This window comes from Falco punctatus, assembly GCF_963210335.1.
Source record: "Falco punctatus genome assembly, chromosome: 12".
Classification (NCBI taxonomy): domain Eukaryota; kingdom Metazoa; phylum Chordata; class Aves; order Falconiformes; family Falconidae; genus Falco; species Falco punctatus.
In genome coordinates this window covers 30,447,775-30,472,781 of record NC_137592.1, presented here as the reverse complement: position 1 = coordinate 30,472,781, position 25,007 = coordinate 30,447,775, and the positions used below count along the sequence as shown (strand labels likewise).

Sequence of the window (25,007 nt, the reverse complement as noted above, 5' to 3'; positions counted from 1 at the left end):
GGAGGGGGGTAGCCTGAGGTGTGGTCGGCCCTGGTGAAAGGTCTGTGAAGCCGTCCTACTGTCGTGGAGGATGAGGGGGCGTCGTTAATGGAGTGGGGGCCCGGCCGCCTCCACCGTCGAGGAGAAACTGTTAGGTCATAGGGGGAAGCTCCCGGGCGTGTTTGCTTCTCTGCCCCACACGATGACACACGGGCCAAGCCGGTTCCGCTCCCGGCTCGGGGCTCCCCGCCCCTGCTGCTGACCTTTGGCGGGCCTGGGGTGCGAGAAGGCCCCCGGGGGCAGTCGAGCGTGAGGGCTCTGCCCCGGCGCCGGGCCCCGCGCCTCCCTCTCCTGAGGGGAGCGGCGGGCTCAGGGCTCCCCTCCGTGGGCAGGCGGCCACGGTCCGCTCCCGCAGCCTGCGCCGGGCCCGCTGAGCCGGTAATAGATACCCGCCCTCGACGGCTGTCTTTGTTCGTGTCCAGTGGTGCCTTTTGAACTATACCGTGAGGACTTGCCGTTTCAATCCTGATGATCCCTCAGTTACAAAAAACTAGAATACCTATTCGTGTAGAATAAACCGTTTCTTGAGGATCTTCTGGCTGGTTGTGGGTTGTCTGGGTTTTTTTTTGTGGAATTTTTTTGGTGTAGAGTGGTTTTTTTTTTTTGTATGTGTGTGTGTTTTCGGACTGCTCTGCAGAGTGGCTCCTGGTGCTGCCGTCTCTGTTCAGCAGCCCAGCCCTGGGTGCTTTGGCAGCAGCATGGCGTGCTGGGAGCTGACAGAATGGTGGCAGTGGCACAGCCCTGCGAGGCTGCGCGGGAGGGATGCAGGAAGGCCTGCTGCGGGTTTTAAAATGGCTTTCCAGAGTGTCGAAGCAATGCCGGAACGGAAGGCAGAAGATGGGTATGGTACATTGAACACGTATTTTCTGAAGCTTTTTTTTTTTTTTTTTGAGTTTATTAGTTCAGTTAAAGCATATACGTAGATCTTTCTGGAAGATGTGTTAGTGTCATAGGAAAACAAGTTATTTTAGTAGAGGAGAAAACCAGAATGACACCCCTCTTAAGTCTCTTCCCGCATTTATGAGAGACCAACTTTTACAAAGACTTGAACTTTCCTCTCACTAGTGTTCATGTTCACTATAACATTGCTGCTTTTGTACACGCAGACCTCAGTTAATGAAACTGTGTTAAACTTTTGCACATGCAGAGATGTAAGTGAAGGTTAGCTATCTTTGAGGCTTTGTCTCTGTGTGCAGCTGTATTTGTATTGTATCTCTGGTTTTGTATTTACTGTTGTCTGCAGTGTCCTGCTGAAATTGGGTGGGTGCTGACTCGCCTGGGTCCGAGTTAAATGGCTGTGCTTTGCGTCTGCTCCTGGTATAGCCCCAATTAGAGTTTTGCAGGGTTTAATTGATTCTTGATTATCCTTGTAGTTTTGTGTGGCTTCTTAATACTCTTCAGTTACACTTGTCAAGGATTCATATAAGAACAATGTGAAAATTTTGGAAGACTATGAAGTCTAGGATATGAACTTCTCGCATTGCTGCTGTCAAATGATGGCATTCATCGGAAAGGTGAGCGGGAACAATAGGCTCAGAAATGCCTGCTTTACTGTAAAACTAATTTTCTATGTAAATGTACTGGTTTGCTCAAGATGGGAAGAGTTACCCTGTTATTATTGAATTGCCAAGCTGAACTATGACCCTTCATAATGAAGAACAATACATTTTATGATAGGCAGCCTTTTTTTTTTTTATATGTAAATATAGAAGCACAGAATAGGCTGGGTACATGTTAATCCTCCTTGTTCTCCTGGCCCTTGGTCAGTGTGGGTAAAACTCTGTGCCTCGTATTGAAAATCCCAGCCTGAGTCTGCAGTCTTGAGACAGTGACTGCTACAGAAAGTGTGCTGCTTTTTCAATCACTTTCAAATACCACACAGATCTTTGTTGTCAGTGTATGGAAAAAATTGCCATAACCTTTAGTGCCTAAGGGTTGAACGGTCTTAGGTATTTGTTTGGACCAAAGAAGCCTCTTTCAGTGTGTTCTGGCTCTTTGGTGTGGCACATCATGTTTTTTCCCTGAACTGTTAATTCAGGTATAGAAAGCCATACCATAACTGTGGTGCAAAGATAGGTGCGTTGTGTTGCTTTTTGTAATACAGCATTTAATTTGGTTTTAATTTGCAGGGGCTAATGAAGAGCTAGTTACTTATAATTTCCCTAGGTTTCCAAATCTGAAGAAGTTATTGTTTAAACATTGCTCAGTATTTTAGAAGCAGAGGGAGTTGTTCCACGTGATGTAATTCCCCAGCAAAGCAATGGAAGTGAAGGACCATTCACAATGGCATTAATCTTACCCGATTTCCGGGTTATTGTGAGGGAAGCTTCTCTGTAGAATCAAAGCCAACAGAGCAGGCATGTGGTTAAAAAGTTAAGAACAAAGTAGCTTAATTACACAGATAGCTTGGTGTCCAGAGGGTTGGAAGGCAGTGTCATTTTTGTGCTTTTTGTGGCAATACGTAACTCTTTGTGTTGTAATACGTGACCTTATTGAGTGGCTGTTCTGTATTATTTTTCCTCAGTGTATAGTTCTAAAGGTAAGGCCTTGTGTATTGCTTATAAACAGGATAATTTTATCAACTGTTGGAGTTACCTCCTTATCAAATAGCTGATTGCTGATTAGGCAGTGCAGTGTAGGCTAGTTGTGGTTTACACTTACTAAAGCATAATTACAGCTCAGACAAATTATAATTTAAAAGTTACAAGCACATGACTGTATCATAGAGCAAAAAGAAAAGATTTTGTTTTGATCACCAGGCCCTAGAGAGTATGTAAACTTACATGAGGAAAACTTACGTGACCTGTGTTTTTCAGCTTTTGCTCTGTAACTTTCATCTGTGCCAGATCTGTTTGGAGAATAAAGTTCATTTCACTGAAGCACTCAAGAGCTGCTGACACCAGTGGGAGATGTTCTATTGACTTCAGTGACATGTGAATCAGATCCAAGGAGGTAAATCCAGCTCTTTCTGAAGTGAATAAGAATCAGTGCAATTCTGAGATCTGGCCTGGGTCTTTATGAGGTCATTTTTGGGTCTTCCCTAGAAATTGGGTAAGTGGGTTTTGTGATACTCCCCAGGCACAGGAAAGAGACAAAATCTGCTTTCAGGGAAAGTTGCAGGGGTGTATGAATCACTCCTGAAGTATCAGGAAACGATGCAAGGTGGGGCTGTGACATGCACTGTGGGTCAGCAGATCGGAGAGATGAGTGGAGAGAGCATGATCAGTGCCATTGGAGTGTGTGGCAATCTAGCTCTGGCTGAGATTCTTCAGAAGCTGCAAACCTGATCGGGTTTGGGTGTACCCTTCTAAAGATAACCAAAGTCTCGTCCCTAGAAAATAGGCCATGTATTATATTAAATTGCAAAACATAGTCTTACTAATCTTTTCCCAACAAAATTAATGACTTTTGAAAATTCATCATGACTTGTAACTGGTTAGAAACTGGTTACAAAGTTAGAAACAACCAGAAACAGTGTTATGCTCAAAAGCGCGAACAGTTTTTTTGGACTGTAGATGTTTCTATATATATTATCTGTACTATAGATTTGCTCAGGAACTTTTTATTAGGACAATTTTAGAATGTTTGTGTTCAACTTTTTTTCCAGACTGCACTATCTGCATAGAATGAAGCCTTGAAAGGAATGTAGGAAGAGGACAATATTAAGAAACTATATACTATATTTTGTCCATTGTGTGTTTCTGAAGATTCCATGCCTTGACAAATTGGTATATGCTGCTCAAAGAAGTGTAATAAAACCAGTGCTTCTGCATATTTATTTTCCTGCAGGTTTGAAAACCACCTTATAAGAGGTAAGTATTGTTACATTGATTTGAATAACGAGAACATTTAGAGTCATGGAGAACTTCAATGTTTTGGCCATATGGAGCTGGTTAAATACTTCTGAACGCTGGGGGGGGGGGGGGGAAAAAGCTAGCTTACACGTGTTGTTTGGTTTTGGCCTGTTTCTAGATCAGGACTTTTTTTTCCTTTGAATAATAACACAGTTTATAAACTTAACTATGTATTTTGCCAAAATTGTCATGCACACTGGAGATAGAAATTGCTTCAGAGGTAGTGGCAACACTCACAAAGCTGTCCTCAGCACCAGAAGCCCACAGCTTGATTCTCTATCAAGCTGGAGACCTTGGACTGAAAGTAAGAGTATCTGCTAGGAGGTAAAGGGCTGTTGGTTCAGAGGTTCATAAAACTAGACAGGGTGTAGCCACAGGAGAGAAATGCTCATGCAATTAATGTATGTTCTGTTTACGTCTTTGAGGATTATAGAAACCAACCTGTCTGATACACGTTGTGGCATCCTCACCTCTTTGCCAGGGCTTAGTCTTAACCCCAGTGGGTGGGGTCAGTAACAGGCTTGTCATCCTTGTCTTTACTTACCTGAAAATACATCTCCATAGCTCTTGTACTGACAGCATCTTCAGAACATTTATTGTCAGCATTCAAACCTGATTAAAATGTGCAGCATTAGATATAAAAAAAACACCTTAATAACTCTTAATGCAGACTACTTCATAGCAGAGAAGCAAGCCTATTAATGTCACGCTGTGCCCAACCCCTCAGAACACTCACTGGTTTAGTAGGGTTTGGAAAGGGCTTGGAGGAAAACACGAGATCACAAGCTGTAGTAAGAGAAGCTCCATTTACACTAAAATTGTTTCAGTTCTGGCATCCAAGATACTTTTTTTCTTTCTTTCCCCCCTTTTAGCCATTCTCTGTGAAGGAAGATACAGATGGAATTTTGTCAAAACACTTGTTAAAAACTGTTTGAGAGAGTCTTAAGTAGTTTTTAACATGTTTTATTGCATGACAACATCTCTGTGCTGTAGGCAGAACCAAAGCAGATGGTTTTACAGACAGATAGTTGTCCTGTCTCTCAGTATGCTGTTATCAGAAGGCACATTAAGTACTTTTCTCACAACCTGAAGGTGTCTGCCATTAAATTTGCTTGTGTCAGCCTTATGTATATGTACAGGTCCCTACAGGACTAGCTAGGATGTGGATTTACAGTATGTCAGATGACCCACAGTAGCAACCTATGGACACAGCTGTACCTAGCACTAAGCAGAAGACATTTACTCCTCAACAAAAACAGGGTCATAGCATGCACACAGGCAGTTTCCGCTGAGCAGCTAACGTGCTCTAAATCCCCACCCATTCTTGCCTCACTAACTTGTGTGTGTAGCCATACCCCAAGCAAAGGTGAATAAATACACCCATGAGCTGAGCAGAAAAATCTCATCCCACAAACACCATGTAGTGTAACGCAATGGCCAGCAAAGAGTGAGGTTAAGAGAGCTAGGTGTTCCATAGCTCAGAGAAAGTTTTTTTTTTTATTGCTGAAATTAATTGCTTGTGTTTTGACTACTTTCCTAGCTCATGAATTTCCCTTATTTTTTCGGTTAGCAATAGCTGTTACCAAAGTTCATCTGTTTCTTTTTGCACTTTAATTTACAGCTTTTGTACTAGTCATTTTATTGCTTCAATCTCTGAGTGAGAGAACTTTTACAACTTGTGATTACTGAACTCAGAGAAACAAGAAAGCTTTTTGACCTGTCTGGGAGTAATTACAGACCCCATTGCTTCTTGGGAGGGGCTTTCAATGTTTAACAAACTGTGTCAACTCTAATTTAACCATGTGGAACCTGGACCATTGGATGGGAGTGGGGAAAAAAAAAAGACTCCAGAATCTTTCTAGCTCTCATTTTAACTTGGCTGTTTTAGTCTCCAAAGGGCTGTTCTTGAAGTCCTGTCTTCCCACTACTGAACTTGGTGCTGTTCCTTCCTTAGCAGCATGAGGGGATTTCAGCCAAGCCATTTGCATATGAAAATAATTTCCCCTTACTTCAGAAATTATAGCTACATTACTTTTGATTAATCCTTTCCTGGGGCAGGTCTTCTGAATGCCACACCATGAAAATAAGGCTCTTGACAATAGAGAAATTGTCCTGTCTTAAATTACTACTGTTGTTTTGTATTATAGGGGCTGTGGTCAGGGACAAAGGTTCAATTGTGTTTAACAGTGTAAAAACAGAGAATCAATAGATACCCTGTGTTTGAAAGGGTCTGTGATCTGAATTACTTGAGGAGTAAAGTTTGGAATTGGAAAATGAGATGAGGAAGATTTGATGCAATTTATGCATTTTGCCCACTTACAGGATTGTAAGCCAGCTAGAGTTTGAAGGCTCCCAGCTGTTCTTAATACACTCAAACAGCTATTATTTAAGAAATGCTGAACTTGCCTTCAGGAAAAGGATTAGGACATTATTTTGAAAGCACCAAAGTTTTCTTACTTTTGATGTCCCTAGATGAAGAGATAGCTGTGTTTCCTGGATAGTCAGTTACTTAGATCTTTTGTGGTTTTGCGTACTAATGTGTACACAGACATTACGCCAGTGAGGCTATGTATTTGTGTTTTCACTAGATGTGAATGGAATATTTTGAGCTAATGTGATTTTTATAAGAATGTTTAAGCAAAATTCTTGATGTTTTATTGGTTTAGCTACATTTTCATCAAGAAGGTTTTTGAAGTCTCGGGGTTGCTAGGTCATTCTGAGGGGAAAGAGGAGAAAAACAGAAGCTGAAGAGTTTGCATTTTTCCATGCGAATGTAGGCAACCCAGTGACTGCACATGCGCAAGTACACCAGCAGTGCCCTGGGCATGGCTGACGCACACCTGCTCCTTGCTCTGCACCTGTGTCTCAGGAAGCCTGGTGCTCTTGGCAGCTGGAACAAATGTCTCCAGGATTGTGGTGGTGTAGAGGAGTCCTGTTTATTAGTGCTCTTTGCACAATGCAGCATGAAGAAAGAGCCTGGGCACAACTGGGTAACAAATAACCATGGTTATTAAATACTTGCTAATGCAAAATGCAATTTCTAGTGGCTTTAAAAAGTTAGAATATGGTGGATGATGTCTGAAGGTTCAAAAAAACCTTCTAAAGGAGTTCTGTACAGTTCATCTCCTTTCCCTTTAATGTAAAATATGCACTCAGAGTTTTGAGTTACTGATGTTGAGAGATACATAATTCATCACTTGCCATTTTGTGACACAATGGTGGAAGACCTAGTGTAGTCTATTTCATCTATTTATTTTGACAAAGTAATTTGAACTCTTCAGATAAGGCTACTTCATTTCATTTACAATCAGCACAGAAGTACCAATCCTTAAAAATAAATCTTTAAGGCTTCCACTGTCTGCTTTGAATTATTTAAGTTCATACAGGATATATCAGTCTATTTACAGCAGGAATGAACAGCAAGTTCAAACTTATGTCCCCAGTACTTAGATTTGCTGCTGCAGAGTACTTGGCTGTTTTGAAGTATGCAGAAGTTTAAACAAGTTTAAACATGCACTGTCTTTTCTGGCAGCCTTCACATTCTTTTACCATTTGCTGTATTAGTCTAGTCAGTACATTTCTCATTCACTGTGTAATTTCCCAGTGGTTTTTTTTCTTCCAATTCCTGAATTTCTCATTACCTGAGCATAACTACAGCTGCTCTTGGACTAAAGCATTAGAAAACCCTGCTGTATGCTTAGATGTTCTTTTCAAGTAAACAAAGCCAAAACCAGTTTTCCTGTCCATTCATCCATCAGTGACATACGCTTGAGTGGCACTGGACCATTTATAGTTCTAATCATACTGTAACATTTGTCAAAAGCAAGGATTTAGCTGTAAGGCCCCTTTCCAGTACTTACTTGCTATCTCAAGTAGCAAACAGGTAAGCCATATTCAGTCTGTTATGCTTAGTCCTAGCCCAGGCACCAGGATGCCGTAATGATTTGTTTCACACAACTCATTTAAATCCTTACTCTCTTCCCATGTAAAAAAACAGGTTTCTGGTGATAGATGTGGGTTGAGGTGGTTTATCTGTTCCTTTTTAATTTACTGAAACTTGTGTGACTTTTTACACCCTTTACTCTGAAAGAGTTAACCACATGTCCAGAGTTTGCTTTTTAGGTGAATGTTTAGTTTTGTTATGGTCTTTAGTAATCAAGCTCAGCCTGTGTGTGTTTCATGTAGAACATACTTGATTGAGAGGCTGGGTTCCCCCCAACAAGGTCATGAGTCATCTCTACAGGGAAGAGAGACTTACCTCCTCCCCTCTTCTGTTTCACACTCTGCAATAAGTAGAAGTCTATAATTGAAAAACAGATCCTTTATTATGAACAATGATCTGTATTTAAAAGCACCAGTGGTTCTTCTTCATGACTTTGTTTGAAAAGAAATACCAGGTGTTCTTCCTATGGTACTTTGTAGTCTTTAACAAAAAAATTGTTCACTGGAAAGGATATCAGAGGCCAAAGAGATATGCTTTGCTACCTCACAAATCTTAAAAGATTTTTACAAAATGTATATCCCAAATGTAATTTATTAAAATACTAACCCTGTGTTTTTCTTCAGTGATGCTTCTTAATCTATCTGTAAAGAACCCAGTCACTGAAAAATTGTAAAGTTTGTTTTTCATTTAAATGAAGCAAACTGCTCTGCAGCTGCCTCTTTGGACCAGCTACTGGATAGCTATGTAACTACGTGTCTCGTGTAATTGAGTGCCAGTGCATTTATGGAAATATTTTTTTTCACAAAAAGTAAGATTTTTTTAAGAATCTCAGGTCTTTCAGACCCAGGTTGTATTCATTATCTTTCTCTAAGAGAAAATCTGTTCAAACTGTGGTAATTTACAAAGATGAAAAGTAGCTAAATGGATTTTATGTTGTTGTTGTGGTAGAAACCTGAACTGAGCTGGCTTTGGTGCCCAATAAATCCAAACCACAACACTATACCAGCTACTAGGAAGAAAATTAACTCTATCGCAGCCGAAACCAGGACAAATGTTCACCTGTAGGAAGTAGGAATTAAAAGGTGAAATCCAGTGTACTACGCTAGACAAATGCTGCGTTAGGCCAGTTTGAATTGCTGGTGGTGAAACAGTGCCCCCTGATGTCCGGCAAGCTGACTTGGAAATCAGAAAGCTACATTCCATATTCTGGGATGAACTGATCAACAACCTTCCATAAACTATAGTTAATAATATGCAAAGTTGAGAGCCAATTAAGTCTGCTATATCATGCAGACAATTTAGAGTCGGGTAAACATCTATTTCCTTATTGTCACTGGGTTCAGGCACCAACCTTTCCATGCTGATGTTTTTCCATGACGTTTCCAAGTTGAATCCTTGAGTCACTCCTATCTCAACCATCCTACCTCAGGCTGCAGAGTCCTGCAAGGAAGAAAAGGTAAAGTTGCAAACTTCCTTGCAGCTTTTCCTCCCGGCTGCAGTTTCCTCAGCCTGAGTCAAGGTGAGGCAGCTCGTCCGTATCAGAGCAGAGCCCTGGGTTCTGTGAGGTGAGGGACAGTACCGCAGGGGTTAACAGTCACGGCACCTGTTGAATAACTTGATTGTAACAGATTTTTTGGGAGTGAAAATGAATGAAAAATAAAAATCTTCTAGTATTTTGTTGCCGAACCACCAGCTCAAAAATTAAGTATTTTAGAAAGGGGAGAGCTACAGGAAAAAAACCCATACAAACCCTGAAAAGCTCTGTGTGGGTGAAGATCTGCATTGTAAGCCACTTTTTATTAATGAGCCAAGGAATAAAAATGTGACGGTGTGAAGAGCAAGAAAGCATGTGCTTCACAATTATCATTGCAGTTTTATGTTTTACAGTAGGGCAAAAAAATGACAGAAGCTTATTCCCTAGTCTGAGCGGTTCAGGTGGTTGTGGGGAAGTTTCTGTAACTTACCCTTACTTTGTTTTCCACAGTTTTCAAATGCATGGTAACTAATTGAAGAGTGCTTTGAGTTCCTTAGACAAAAAGTATTCTGCAAAAATAAATACCAATTTAGTTCAGGTGGAATTACCTTGCATATGTGTATATGGAGAAGGACCTTCAAAAAACAGACTTTTGCCCCTCTGATGTGCTTGCTATTATCTCTGCTCTGCTGTTTCCCAATTTCGGCCCATCCCACGCAGATGTTGTTAGTTTGCACATTTACTGTCTGATAGATTTTTCCTCTCTCTGGAGCATGCAGCCAGAAACTGGGTATGACCTTTCCCTGAACACGCTCACTAACCCTGTGCGCCTAAATAAAAACATCTAGCAAATTATTAATGAAAGATGAGGAAGGAGTAAAAAGGCCTCTGCTCTCATAGCAAATGAGGGCAGTTACACTTTAATTGACCTGTACAGGAGGAGCAAAAAAATTGGAGCATTTCTTGCCATCTTCCTAGAATACTTCTTTAGCTCTTGTAACAAGAGACAGTAAGATTTTATACCAAATGTCGCTAGTGAAGGGAGGTTCTCATTCTTTTTACATTCCAGTAGACTGCCTTAGAGTAACTGCATAATCCTGCACGTATTAATTGCTTCTGTGGGAAGCAGTAGCAGGGTATGGCGTGCCTGTGTTTGTAATGGCTTTTGAAAGGTATGCCTTCTCCCTCACGTCCTGGGGCTCTGGGGAGCCGCTTAGCCGCCTCAGGAAGCTGCTGGTCGGGCAGCAGAGAGATTCCAGACAAGCGGCGGCAGGAGAGCTGGGCGGCCGGGCCGCGAGGGGAAGCGCCGCCCTCGGCGCCGACTGCGGGGCTCGCCGCGCCTCGCCTAGCGCGGGAGAGCGGGACGCTGGGACAGGCGGACTAGGCCACAGGGCCTCCCGCCTCAGCACCGCCCCCAGCCCGCATAGCAACAGCCCTGCCCGCCTCTGATTGGCCGCCCGTCGGGAGGGTAGGGGAGGTAAGAGGGTCCTGCCACCTGACTGGTTGGGGTGGCTGTCTCGTGCTCTGATTGGCTGCGAGGGGCGCCATGTCGCCCTGCGCGGCAAGGGCTGAGGCGTGAGGGTGAGGCTGCTGAGGGGAGCGCGGCGCTGTGCTGCGCCGTGCTGGGTCGCCGCGGCGGGCCACCGCGGCCCTGCCGGCTTACCTGCGGGGGGCCGGCACAGCGGAATCTTACCCACCAGGGAAGGGCTGTTTTGTTGTTTGTATGGCAGCAGGCTAAAAGCTGGAGAGCTAGGGAGGCTGCGGTGAGCTGGTCTCCGGCAGCCCCGTGCTCTGTGGAGGGGCCTACTGGTGAAGTAAGTGCATTTGCTCCTGTCTAAAAATACTTTTCCTCGTGCTCCATTTGGTATCTCTTGATTTTTACAGTTACAAACACCTCGGGTTTGTTTCCTTGGCTATGCCTTCAGGGTATGTCCTACTTGAGGGATAAGTTTTAGTCCCAATGGCTATAACCAAGCATTAGAAAAATTATGAGCTTGAAGATTTTAATTTTCATCTTACGTGCCTTAATTATGGTTCTGTGCTTCTTAATGTTCTTTTTAAAAATACACAATCACAAATTGGAGGGGAGGAATGAAGATTTTTTGGTAAATCTAAGTAAAGTATGTAGGACTATGAGGATCTGACAAATGGCTTTTTCTGGAGAAGATTTTCTTCCCCGTTTTTCAAAATTCTGAATGGAAAAAGGAGGCCTGAAGGCTCCTTCCACTGAAAACAAGAGATTTATCAAATTATCAAATTAGAGCTAAATTAAGTTTACATAGTTACTTAGGGCACAAGGCTTAGGACACTGGTACTGAGACAATTTTTTTTTTACCACCTGACGTACAAGCTCTACTGAAATGCTTCATTTAAACAAAAGAAATACAGAGAGCTGCTGCTGAAATTGACTATTTTTGTAATTGATTTCTTCTTTTTTAACAGGAACCTTTACTTACCAAAATGAGACACAATCCAGTGTGTCAGACACCTGCCACTGTCACTGTTCATGTAAAATCCAGTGCATCCAGATCATATCAGCAAAAAAAGCTAATTAGACTAAAGCGGCCTACTTTTAAAGACCATGAAGAAAATTGTGAAAACAAGACTTCTAGACATAAATATAAATGTCCAAAGGGACCATGTCTAGTTATTCAGCGTCAGGAAATGACAGCTTTCTTTAAATTATTTGGTAGGTTAATAATGACAGATACCAATGTATTGACTGAACAGCAGAAAACTATTTAAGCAAGTATATTTTCTAAACTCTGTAATTTTGGGAGTGCTTTTTATATTGATACTGATGGCCATGTCTTTGTCTAAATGTATTTTGTTGTTATGTTTTAGTGTATAAATGTTTAATGGATAAGCTTAAAATACAAGAAGGGCTACAAAAATGCTGAAAAGTGTATTTTTAAATTACAAATGAAACCAAGGTGGTATGATACTTCCTTTTATGATTATTTCTCTTTCCTTTCTATTTGCTCTTATATTTCAACAAATACTTGTAAAACAATGTACTTCTTTTTACATAAAGCTTAAAAAAGGCTGGAATCCCAGTCTTATAAACATGTTATTTATTGTGGGAATAAACATTTAGGGTGAGAAGTGGAATGTGAAGAGAATCAGAGGAGTTGTAGCGTATCTTTTGCATTTGTGTCTCTTTTGTATAAGGTTTTGTATTTATTTTAGTGAAGAGAGTAAGTAATAGTAGAAGATCACACGTTTTTATTTGAACCTTGAATACAGAAGTGAATCAGAGTCTGCAGTAGTCCTATTGTAGTACATGTTCACAGAGACTGAAATGCCAACCACAAATAATAAAGTATTGCCTTATAAAGGCTGTCAGGTAATCAAAGTGCAGAGATCTTAACATTCTACAGTTCACCGGAAGTAATAGTGTGCTATTAGATGGAACCACTTAACACAGGAAGAAGTTACATAAATAGAAAAAATAGTGGTGATTTTTTATCTTCACTTATTATTCCTGAGAGTGAAATGCAGTCACCAGATTTTCCACCTTGCCTTTCTGGTAGTTTGTCTTCTTTTGTCACTTTTCACACCTAATCTCTTTCTCCCCTCAGTTTTTCTGTTCTCTGCTGGTGGGTCTTGTTTCTTTCCTTCTGTTTGGTTTAATAAAAGGACCACTTGTTATTTATTTACAAATACCTTCTAACAAAACCAATTTTGGCCTTTGAAATGCTATAGCTTGCTTTTGTTGCAGATGATGATCTAATCCAAGACTTCCTTTGGATGGACAGTTGTTGCAAAATCGCAGACAAGGTAAGAGCATTTCCATCTTAGTTAACGGCGTATCAGTTGAGTGGAAAATCTGCCCATAATCACTTGATACTGTAATGCAAATACAGACCATAATTTCTTTCTAATGTGTTTATATTAGAAGCTTCGAGAAACCCAATTTAGGCTTTCTAATTGATAAAAGTGATCCAAATATCTTGATACAAGATTAATGTGCATTTTTTGAAATTATATACTGAGACAATACATTGATACTTCATTTTATGTTTTAAAACAGTATCTCTTGGCAATGACATTTGTTTATTTCAAGAGGGCTAACCTCACGATAAATGAGCATACCAGAATCAATTTCTTTGTCGCTTTGTAAGTACTTTTAAATCATCTGGTTTTATTAGCATAAACATTGTATTATTTTATTCCTTGGTTCATGCCACTGATAATTATGATATATGATGAGACTTCTTTTACTCTCTGTGTAGTGGTTTGGGTTCTATCTGAAGTATAGAAACGTAATCTACATACTATGTACAAATAGTGCAAATTTGGCATTCCTCCCCTGATGACCGCTTGTGCGGAACAAGCTTGAGCAGCAGTGAGGGTACGTTTGTATTGGTGTAGTGATCCATAGCGTGGCATTCTGCCTACCCAACTAAATCTGTGAACTTTTTTTAGTGTTACAAGAAATATGTGCAGGACAATACATGGCAACATATACGTGGCTTACACTCCTTGTTCTAAGACCCTATTTTATATGTCAGCATTTAAGTAATTTGTACTGAAATGTTTCATCATGATACGCACCTCGGGAGTAAGTTTTTATTAAAGTTTCTGTCAACACGATTTAAGTCAACAGTAAAAATGTAGCTAGAGAATTTTTGAGAACTTTTTTGAGCAGTTCTGAGATTTCTATACCTTGAAACAGAGGTGCAATCCGTAGTCTGCTTTTACTAAGCCTGTATACTCTCTCAATGTTTGGCTATAACAACAGAGTGTTTTCTTTCATAGTGTTACGGTGCCCAGGTCACTCTTCTCCGTAATAGTGCTTCTCAGATACTCTGATTTACCCATTAGTGCGGGGAGAAAGATGGCTGTTCTGCTCTAAATGGTATTCTGGGTAGCATCCATAAGAGCACAGAGGAGGAAGCCATCTGACTCCCCTGAAGGGAGAAAAGCCAGGCCAGAAGAGTGAGAGGATTAGAAGGGGACAAAGGGTCTGGTGTGACTGGGACTAGAGGGAATACTGGTGAGTTAGGAGCAAGTGAGAAAACTGGGGAGACTTAAAAGTCATAGCATTTTCAGGTATGATTTACAGGAGTTTAGGTGGATCCAGAGGAAGTATTTTCCTGCTGTGTGAAAAGACAACCCAGAAGCCAAAGTAGCACATGGTGAGGGAAGGGAGAAATATGTACATGAAAAATTAATTTAAGGTTTTCATTTATATATGAAAGTAGACCTGTATTGAGTTGTTTGCTACTAATTTAATGTGAGCAACATAATTTTCCAAGAATAGCTAAAATCCATAAAGTAGAAAATGTGAAGTTTAAGATTTCGTAAGATAGGTTTTAACCTTTATTTAGAGATGCCACTCAGAAACTGTTCATTTTAGTGCAAGGCTATCTTGCCAGTTTGGAGAAGGCTATCAGGATATGTTACTTCTTGCGTATCAACTCATTTAGGAGACTCTAGGTTAAAGCAGTTTTTATAAGAGCTGAAGTTACATTTTTATTTACCCAAACGATGCATATGGAAATTTCTGATTAAGAAAATACTGTGCTCCAGACTGTATTTGGCTATTTTTTCTCACAATACTAGGAAAAAACCCTACTTCAGTATTATGCCTTTTAACATTAGAAATAATACTGTGATTTAAGTTTGAATAATACTTACGAACACGAGCATATGTATGTTTGAAGGTATCTGGCAAATACAGTGGAAGAAGACGATGAAGAATCAAAGTATGACATTTTCCCATGGGCTTTGGGAAAAGCCTGGAGAAAGCTCTTCCCTGATTTCTTAAAATTAAGAGATCAACTGTGGAGCAGAATTGACTACAGGGCTATTGTAAGCAGACGCTGCTGTGAAGAGGTAGGGAGGGTTTTATTATTGTAGATGCTGAAACTAGCTGAAAATGGCAATTAATACCAGCTAGCAATTTCTTCCCTAAAGTACATAGGCAAGCCATAGCAAAGAAAAGATGCAGCTAAAATGTTCATTTGCCCTCCGTGATTATTTTTTTCTTCTGCATTCGAAATACATTCTTTGAAACTATGCTTTTAAGGTAGACTAGAATATTTTACACTGCACTACTGTTGAAAGTGAAGTTTTTATTGACACAAATCTTTCTGCTTTATGCAGATACTTTTCTTTAAAATTTACCACATTGGTTGTGCACTTCATTTACCTTAGAAATATTTTTTTGTGTTTGCTTTACAAATTATAAGTTTCTACACAAGAAAAACCTTTAAATAAAATTGAGCACCTCAGGTGAAATTTTAATCCCTTCAAAATTAATAATATAACTTCAATTGACTTTTTCAGTTAACGGTTTTTCACTGCATTTAAAAAAAAATCTCCAAAGGACACACTTTTAACATTCTCTACTATTAATGCAGTGTTACAACCTACATTTTTCAAACATATACTAGGAGGGAAAACAGACATTCCTCACTTTTCAGGTGGAATGTATCTGGAAAAAGCCCTGTCATCTTCTAAGAACATGTTTACTACAGCTGGTGGAAAAGAAAATCTCATTTATTCTAGAATCCCATCTCTGAGGATGGGATTAGATACTTATGGTAAAAGTACAAGAAGCAAGGCAAATGTATACTGGTTTTCCCAGCATACCTTCCCAGCTTCCAACGATCATTAGTTCAGTCATGGTGTGAACCAAGACTATCCATCTACTTGATCTTCAGTAGTTGGTAAATGTCCAACATACGAAGCATAAGCTGGTATTTGTGATGATTGACGTGAATATACTAAGCTGTAAACTGTTGTTTCCACATCTGATTCGTAACTGATTTACTTACTCATTCCTAAGGCAGCAAACTTCCTAGTGAGCAGCAGATGGATCACAGGTGATGCCCATTCCACCTACGTAGTATTAATTTTCTGCTGTACATGAATTGGATCCCTTGTTTTCAGCTGCATGTCTTCCCGTTATTTTTACAGTTTCTGATCTAATGGCTGTTTGACAGGTGATGGCTATTGCTCCAACACATTACATATGGCAGCGAGAACGTTCGCTGCACCACAGCGGAGCTTTGAGAAGCTACAATGATGACGAAGTACAGCTCCCCCGAGGACCTAATGCTACTCCTACAGACTGCCTGCTTTGTGGTAAGAAAGGAAGATCTGTACGACTAGGATTGTCATCATCTTCTTCCTCATCTACCAGCACTTTGGAGATGAGGGAATTACGTTCATCGCAGAGTTCAAAGGACAGCTTTCCAAATGAAGAAATGCTTGTTGACTCTCCTTTTTATGATGCTCAAGGTATGGTTCAATATTGCAAATAATTTTCAGTTAGGGCCATATTTGCCCTTTGGACTGCTGTGGGGACTACTGTGTCCTTCTTGGTCTGGCAAGAGACGACTTCTCTGTGTGGGCAGACATCCCCATTACAAATACAGAACTTGGCAGCAGTCTGCTTCCAGTGTGAAAATGAACCATGGTTTCATTTTCGTTTTCCCATCTTGTCTCTTGACTTCCTGGAATGACCAACTGCTTTATTTGGAGTCTCTTCAGATTGCTACTACAGTAGATTTTGGGCTGTGTTTCAGTCTACTTAGGCATTTATTACTATTCTGGCATTATAAATTAAATTGAGAATCCAATTTTAAACACTTGGGATTGGCTAGAAGAAACAATTAAAAACACTGGTGTATGTCATGTCAGTTAAAAAGAGTGTGTGTTACACTAAAAGCATTTAATAAGAGTTAAAAGTGTTCCTGTTGAGAGCACTGTTTTTAGAAAGGACAGACTGCTCAGCTGCTGTCATCAGTTTGGACATACATTAAAGCACAATTCACATTTTCCTTTAAGTGTATCTCAATTGTTGACAGAATGTATACAAAATTTCCTTTGGGATACAAGTAGAAAACAATACATGAGTCTGCTGTGAAAATTGTTTTATGTAATTGAACCTTTGCACGATAACCTACTCAAAACAGTGTCCTGAGCCTTTGTATGAGAAGCCTGCATTACAGCAGTTACAGGGGCAAAGGCTTATCATTTAATGTATCGAGTGGAACACACCTGAGATGCAGACTGCCTGGGGGAACTGTATAAGGCCTGTTCCACAAAGACACCTTCATGTGCCTCAACCACTGCAGTTTTTGGTATACTTTAAATTTAGAGTTATTATAGCTCTGTTTTTTATTTGCATATGTTCTCACTAATATCCAAAATTTCACTATTATAGCAGGATTGTATTACTCCTTTTGACAACTTCAGTACAACTGTGATTCTCAAAGGATCCCGTAACTTTGAAAAATTTGGCAATTGAATCTTCCTTGAGATACAGAACAAATCAGGTGTCTACAATATGTCATTTATTAAAATTGAATGTGTTAAACATCACCACATGCTTATGTGTAAACCTTAAATGAGACCCAAAAAGACTTAATTCTAAATCTATTTTTACTTGAGAGGTCTTCCTTTTCATATCTGACAGTCAGATCGGACAGGTCAGAAAAAACTGGTTATTTTGACCTTTTGAGAACGCTTTATATACAGCAAACTCCACAGGCAACTTTCAGCATGGGTGCTAAAAATGAACCTAAGCTATACATGTCAGCAACTGGTCTTTTTCTTTATCAAGAGAACAAATTCAGTGAATTTCAGTTTCTTTAAGAACAGTATTCTTAAAGCACAACTGTAAGATAAAGTGATAGCCACCTGTTGGTAGTCAGTGAAGTCAGAAGCTGCTGCACTTTCATTTGGAAGGGCAGACTTCAGTCCATTATTTTCTTACTATATTTTTTTCCTCTTTATTTCTGGTAGACTGTCAGACCCTGTCCAGCAATAGGAGACCAGATGGCACCTTGAACCAAGACAAATCCATGGACTGGTTTACCAGCAATGAAGAATGAAATACACCCCATGAGACAGAAGCAGATACTATGCTTTGCGGACCAGTCTGTGATGCATCGCACCACCACACCCAATGATTCTGTTAAGGATTTTCCCTTCAAATAGTAGGTGGGATTTCAAATTCTATATGCAGAAGAAATCAAAGCAGTCCTTACTTAAAAGTTACACAACTTGCAAAATGTGGCAGCTACTTTGTAACATTTTGTTTTATCGTCATACCATACTCAAATTAGCAGCTAACATCTCAGTAGCGTCAAGAAAGCAGTGGTCGAATCTTTCTCAGCTTGGTAAGGAATGCTAATTAAAAAAAACAAAACAAGGTATTACTTTAGTATTTCAATATGCAATAGTTATTTTATTATTACAAGTTGTATGATTTCATGATATAGTAACATGACAAATGCTAGTAAAAAAAATGGTATTTTTGAAAATAAAACACTACTAAACATTTAAGGTAAAAGAACATTTTCCAGGTGTCTTACCTGAGTGAGCATCCTGCCAATAAGATGGTCTAGCAACATAAGGCACAGAGCAGTATGTTTCAGCATCGTCAGAAAGTGATTCTGTGAGAATTAATTTCTTTTAATTCTTTCCCACAAGTTTAAGACATACACACAGACCAGAGTTGCCAATGCACATTGATTATTTTTCCTTGACATATTTTTACTTTCTTTTTGGTTCTGTTCAAGTGCTCTGTTGTCACCTATCAGTATATTCAGACCTCTTTGCTTTACTATGGATTTTGCAAATCTATACCAGCATGAGGCATCTTTTTTGGATTTGCCAGAACAGCATGACTGAAAAACAGAGCACACTGGTAACGTTTCTTCTACAGAATCCTTAAGCCCATGAGGGTCCTTTAAAGCAGCTACAGGACTAGTATAAAGGACTGAATTTTATTAAAAAATAAAAATTTGAAAGCAGTAGTACAAGGGCAGTCATTCTTTACGTTTGAAGACTGCAATTTATTTTCTAGTTAGTCTAGATTTCCAAAAAGATACTTAAACTTAAATCTTTAATATATCCTTTTTCAAACCTGCCAAGGTCTAGGCTGTCCCAACAGCTTGTCTGTTCTTCATAACTATCTCAGCTGATCTAAGAAAAAAAAAGTGCCTCTTCCTACAAACTTTGCCTTCATTATATCCTTGGATTATCAAATTGCAGTAACAGGATATCTCATCAGCAATAATTCTTACCATAGTCTTCGCGTTCTTTAAGAACTACTTGATCCTGAGTGTGGATTTCTTCATATTCCTTTTGAGGTGGTTCTTCAGAATTTTCCTGCATTTCAACTGCTTGGCTTGATTTGCAATTCTTGATTTTAGCAGGGAGTACCAACCAATTTCTATGAGTTACCTCAATGATCCTTTCACACAAAAAAGGGATTTTGCAGGTCCGTATTCTGTCTAAAAGGTCAATAACCTGTGTGATGCTTTTGAAGAAATGCAAAGGATAAAGTAGTATTTTGAAAACTCAAATCCTACGCTGTTAGTCTCAATTCTACTGCCTTTGTCACATTCTTTACCTTTGAGGTCCTTCAGGTTTAGGGTAAATGAGCTAACAGCCTGACTACTGAATTGGGAAACAGTACAGTTATTCTGAGGATGTCATTAAGTAGAAACTTCTGCTGTGCATAATGAGAACATTCCCAAACTAAAGGCGAAGGTATTTGGCCAATTTTAATTTATACTGCATGCAACTCCCCCCAAAAAATTACATGAGGGAAAAAAAATAATTTCATTAAACATTTCATTAATGGTGGATGTGTATTTTAAAAGATGTTTGGTTTCGTAATGATGTTGATGATACCTGTGTGAATGCCTGAGTACCAGAAGTAAACACTTACTTCGCTAAATAGACAGCACACACCCCACCCTGTTTCAGTCTTGGGTGTACAACAGGCAGAGCAGACTGAGGGTTAAGCATATCCAGAACTACCTGCAAGACAAAGATATATATATATGTTCTCCAAGTAAATATTAATATATGATTTTTTTCCTATAGCAACAATGCTTGAAAAAACAAGGTTTATCTATGGAAAACGAATGCATACAACAGCATTTTGTAATCACAAGCCAGTTTTGTTACTGCCTCTCAAAGTCTTAGAGAAACCTAAGGTTTTTACATTTACAAAACCCAGTCCTTGCTACTTCCAGATGAATTTCTATTAAAACAGCGAGTAGCATTTCACAAATAAAGTAGTCTTGTACTAACATTAAACCTCCTACTAATTATATTCCATAATGTTGATGTTAATAAAAACTTTTAGACAACTACTTTTACTAACACCTTTTGGGTATCTAGTTTTCAAATGTAAAAAAACCCACAAACGTTCAAGTGCATCTTTATCATGAAAAGATCCTACTACAGTCTCAATGTCTTAGCTTGCTGTTTGTTACAAGATTTAGAAAACTGTTTAAAGTGTTAATGCAAGTAGTTTGCTTTACGTGGAAGAGTGATTACCATCTAGCTCTCTTCCCCAGCACAGCTCCCTTTACAAAATCTGGCTACAAAAAGCAGGCCAGGAGAGCAAGCAATAGCATTCCTTACTCTGACTTAGGCCTTAGTTACATGGTGCATTCTGTATAGCTGATAGCAAAGTGTTTATCTATTTGTATTTTCAATAAGCTTACGTATTTTTCTTAAGTTTAATGTTTGAAGTACATGCCTTAGATGCAAATATATCCCTTTTTCCAAAATACAAGAAAGTAAGTTTGCCTTTCCTGCAAGACAGCAGTGCTTAAGTGTAATGTTTCTGTACTACAGTGTATCATCTTACAAGTATTTTCAAGGTTTTCATTACAGGTTCCCAAATGAAATCTGACCAAAAAAATCACAATGTTTCTTTCATTGATGAAGGTCTAACTTTTTTTTTCCATGTTAAACTAGATATGGGAATCCTATTGTGTGTGTGAGTGCTAGAGGTTTTAATATATGCCGAAAAGGTAAATGTCAAATGGGATGATTTTTTGGACTTACTGCATCAAGTGTTACAGATTTCATATCCGCAGCAGCTGTTGAAACGTCTTTAAGAATGAATTCTACATTATCTGGCCACTCTTCCATATGCCCTATTTTCCATGCAGCACGCCAGTGGTTATAATTCTTCTTAGCTAAATTATGATGATCGTCTCTGATTTCATAACTTATAACATGTCCTTTGGGCCCAACTGAAAACAGACAAAAGACACTAGACTTACTGCTTTTCCCCCTGCAATAAACAATTTCGAAAAAAGTGGTGTAGTAAATAACAGAAGTACACCTTTAAGTCTCAACTTCTCTTCAGGATATAGTCCCATATGATCTAATCAATTGCCATTTTTTTTCCTTTTACCTTTAAAATAAACATATTCAGATAAAAGGGCAGAGTTAGTTCTTTTACAGACAAAGCATGTTTATAGTAGTACAGACTGTTCCTAGCATCCTCCTGAAGTAACTCCTGCAGCAAGGGAGGACCTGAGCATCCGTGGCCCTGTCCACCTACGATTCTTCTGCTAGAGCTACCAGCTGAGAAAGCTGCAACACTGGTCACTACTCACAGGTGCTATAAAGCTGACAGACGGTGACTACTTCTGTTGTAAGATTTGAAACTGCTGGGTTTGAGTGTTTTTGACAGTACTGTTTTTTTACAAGAGTTTGTTGTTTTCCTTGTGTAGTTCTTCACTTGTTCTTCTTGGGGTTGGGGAAATCCAAATTCTTCTTGGCGTTGGGCTTAGGAAATCCCCAGACATGCTCACTGATCTCAGCCCCACAGACAAGTTTTAAAGTGTACTCTTCAATTGACACAGGCTTGTGTTAGTCTCCTGTTCTTGTTTGTAACGAATAAATAATTGTATTACTTGTTTTAAGTATAAATTTACTATCCTGAAATTTACCATGAGTCCAATACACAGTGTTCTTCATAACAGAAGTGCTACCAGGATACTCAGGCTATGCCAAGGATTTTGCTGACTTGGCAGTTACAGCTAAATTAATCAGAAAGAAACCATTGGACAAGATTGAAAGATAATAGGAATGATCAGTAAGTTCAGGTGTGTTTGTATGAAACTGCCACAGTGGACTAAATACCCAAGGCAGAAAATAATTTGCTGTATTTAGCAAAAGCTAACTTTTGCCTTAGCCAACATCAGGCATTCAACCTTTCTTCAGGTTGAAGGTCTGCTTGCGCAGGGGGATGAGGAAAGCTAGGGACCCTTACTTTCCCTCTCTCCAAATGCATCTCTGGAATGGGAAGCTCAGAGTTTCATCTCTTTTGTCAGCTTCCGCAGCAGCAATGGTTGCTTTGATTTTGCATACTGTCTTCAAAGTCCTGTCATGGCACTACAAAGAAACCTGGCTGATTGTAGAATGATCGGAAGGAACTAAAGAGTAGCAGCAGGAGGCAGAAAGGGGGGAGCAGGGATACAACCACTGACCTCAAAACCTGAGCCCAGTGTGTATCAAGACCACCTGCAGCTAAGGGGTCTTGGGGCAGCATTTAATGGCTGATCATTAAATTGAGCATTTTCAACTGAACTAGTGTGTCAGATGGAGATTACTGTGGCTAAACAAAGAACTAAGAATAACAAACTGCTCTGTTTGTCTCAGTAGGGGACCCTCCAGATTCCCTTTGGTGCTGCTTACATGCCTTTGCCTGTTTTAAGCTCCTGATGCACTCCAGTCTGTACCATTCCCTGTGTAACCACTCTTAGGTCCTCGTGATCTCAGCAGTGTGACCTGGCATCCCAGCACAGGGCTGGATCGATGGCACTGGTAACATACTTGCTGAATACTAAAGCTCCTCAGAAAAACTCATGCTTCTAAAAAGCCCTGTTACCCTGACGCAGATGCCAAGGGACAGCAGATAAGACAGTGCAGTTATGTGGAGAGAAAAAGAAAACAGATTTGCTAGTTCTGAGGTTATTTAATGGTCTTGAAACAAGAGAGCAGCAGATTTGTTCAGTTTGCCTCCCTCACAAGAGCCTAAGCGTGTCTCCCTCACATCACCTACCACTGATACGGGCTGCCTCTAGGCAGGATTGAAATGTTTTGTGTGTTCAACTGTTGAATGATATGGAACATAACTGCAAAGGCAGCTCAAACTGTAAACATTTTACAAAGACAAGAAAGTCTATAATACTGATCTTTAACAAACATTGGGAAATAGTGAAAAAGAAATGCTGGGGTTTCACAGCAGCTCAGGATACATGGGTGTTTCTCAGGTTTAGTGACCGCTGCTGGCACCCTCAGGTACGCAGTTACAAATGCTGACTTAGAACATAAGCCTTCAGGATACGAACTCGTATTTTTCTGCTGTATCAGGTCAAGGTGATCCATGATGAAGTTCCTGTCTTTACCCTCAAAAGTCTTTTAACATTGCAGAGAAGGGAAGTATTCTGCAATAGCAGAAACACACTTAAAAATTTGGAAAACAAATTGAAATGGCCCTTTGTTTTTCAGGTGTGTGAAGCAATTACAGCAAACTATGGGGTTTGTTTCTTTTGTTTGCTTTCCTCAAGGAAGTTGTTCTATCAGGAGCCCATAAATCAAATTACTCTGAAATGGTGTCCGCTAACAGGATGCCTACAGATAACATGAAGTTGATGGGTGAGGTTTTGGTCTCACTTATGCTGCTGAGTGCAAAGGCTCTCTACCTTTCCGAGCACGGAGACCCAGATCAAACCAGGCTAGCTGTAACATGAAAAAAACAACAGCATGTGTTCACATAAGCTTTTTCACTGGTACCCAGCAATCTGATTACTCATGCGATCCATCAAAATGAGGAAAAGGAAACTGAGAAAGGCAAGAGATTGGAGAAAGAGTCTAGTACAGTTAAGGCAAAGCCAGTAACAATGACTGAAACTCAGCTTTCTGCAGGGCCTTTGGTAAACCTTGGTGCTACAGCCCTTGAAATACAGCTAAAACAGTTTGCAGCCCCTGCACTGGCTTTGGCACTGATGTAACATTCCTTTAAGTCAACAAACTATATATATATGTGAACATCTGAAATACAGCAACACTTTTAAGAACTGGTCATAAGTATTTGGTCAAAAGAAAGGCAACGTGTGATAAGGGAATTGCACTGCCTTGACATTTCCCAAAACCAGGTTCTCACCTGCTCTTGACAGAAACAAGCTCATAGCGCCAGACCCGCTGCCACTTTCCAAAACAGTGTCTCCCGGGTGGATATCCATCATCATCAACATAGCGCTGATATCCTGTGGGTGACAAAACCGTGGCCCGTTATCAGCCTCGGAAACTAAGAGTCAGATTTGACCTGCCACCTCCCGGCCACAGTCAAACAAGTAGCACCTTGGGGTATGCGATGGTGGGCCCCCGCGGCATCAGCAGCACGTACTCCTCCAGCGAGGGCCGCCTCAGCAGCAGCTGCCGGCCAGCCGACGTGCGCAGCAGCTGCCCGGGGAGCTGCCCGATGATGTGGCGATGGGGCAGGAGGCCGCCGGAGCTAGCCAACACCGCCCCCGCCGCCAGCCGGCACATCAGCTTCACCGTCGTGTTGTGCTTCCTCCACATCTCCGCCAGCGCCAGCTCCCCAGCGCGGAAAGGGCTGGGCCGCGCTCCTGCCGCTTCAGGGCCGGCCGCCTCCATCATCTCCTGAGGGCCGTCCGTCCTCATCTCCTGAGGGGCGGCCGCACACCGCCCCACAGACGCCGCTTCCTCTGGCGGCAGCAGCCGCCTCACCCGCTCCAGCGGCGACAGCGACGTCTCCCACGCCCGCCTCCGAGGCCTGCCGCCGGGGACCGCCCCATTCCCGGAGGAGAAGGCAGAGGAGGCGGCCCGCCTCATCCCGCGCCAGACCCTCATGAGGGACAAGGCGGGAAAACGAGATCAGCCGTCGCCCCGCGCG

At 40.6% G+C, this 25,007-nt stretch overlaps 2 protein-coding genes across 3 annotated transcripts; one reads left to right on the top strand and one right to left on the bottom strand.

Moving 5' to 3' along the window:
• The first annotated feature begins 412 nt into the window (after positions 1-412).
• On the top strand, positions 413-18,203 carry SPDYA (speedy/RINGO cell cycle regulator family member A). Of its 2 annotated transcripts, XM_080408403.1 has the most exons (8): positions 413-3,851; positions 6,560-11,124; positions 11,753-11,999; positions 13,032-13,090; positions 13,344-13,429; positions 14,980-15,151; positions 16,264-16,561; positions 18,071-18,203. In XM_080408403.1, exons 3-8 carry the CDS (start codon positions 11,771-11,773, stop codon positions 18,157-18,159), a joined length of 933 nt encoding a protein of 310 aa, XP_080264529.1. In that variant the 5' UTR covers positions 413-3,851; positions 6,560-11,124; positions 11,753-11,770; the 3' UTR covers positions 18,160-18,203. The 2 variants fall into 2 exon arrangements, 1 of the variants encoding a protein (XP_080264529.1); XR_013931477.1 differs by lacking the exons at positions 6,560-11,124; positions 11,753-11,999; positions 16,264-16,561; positions 18,071-18,203 and having other exon boundaries at positions 1,040-3,851; positions 13,032-15,141.
• Positions 18,204-18,339: 136 nt separating this feature from the next.
• Positions 18,340-25,006, bottom strand: TRMT61B (tRNA methyltransferase 61B). The gene is made up of 7 exons (XM_080408397.1): positions 24,452-25,006; positions 24,255-24,357; positions 21,140-21,330; positions 20,007-20,098; positions 19,357-19,592; positions 18,643-18,723; positions 18,340-18,457 (listed from the first exon to the last, which is right to left on the bottom strand). Exons 1-7 carry the CDS (start codon positions 24,962-24,964, stop codon positions 18,414-18,416), a joined length of 1,260 nt encoding a protein of 419 aa, XP_080264523.1. The 5' UTR covers positions 24,965-25,006; the 3' UTR covers positions 18,340-18,413.
• Between the last annotated feature and the right edge of the window lies 1 nt (position 25,007).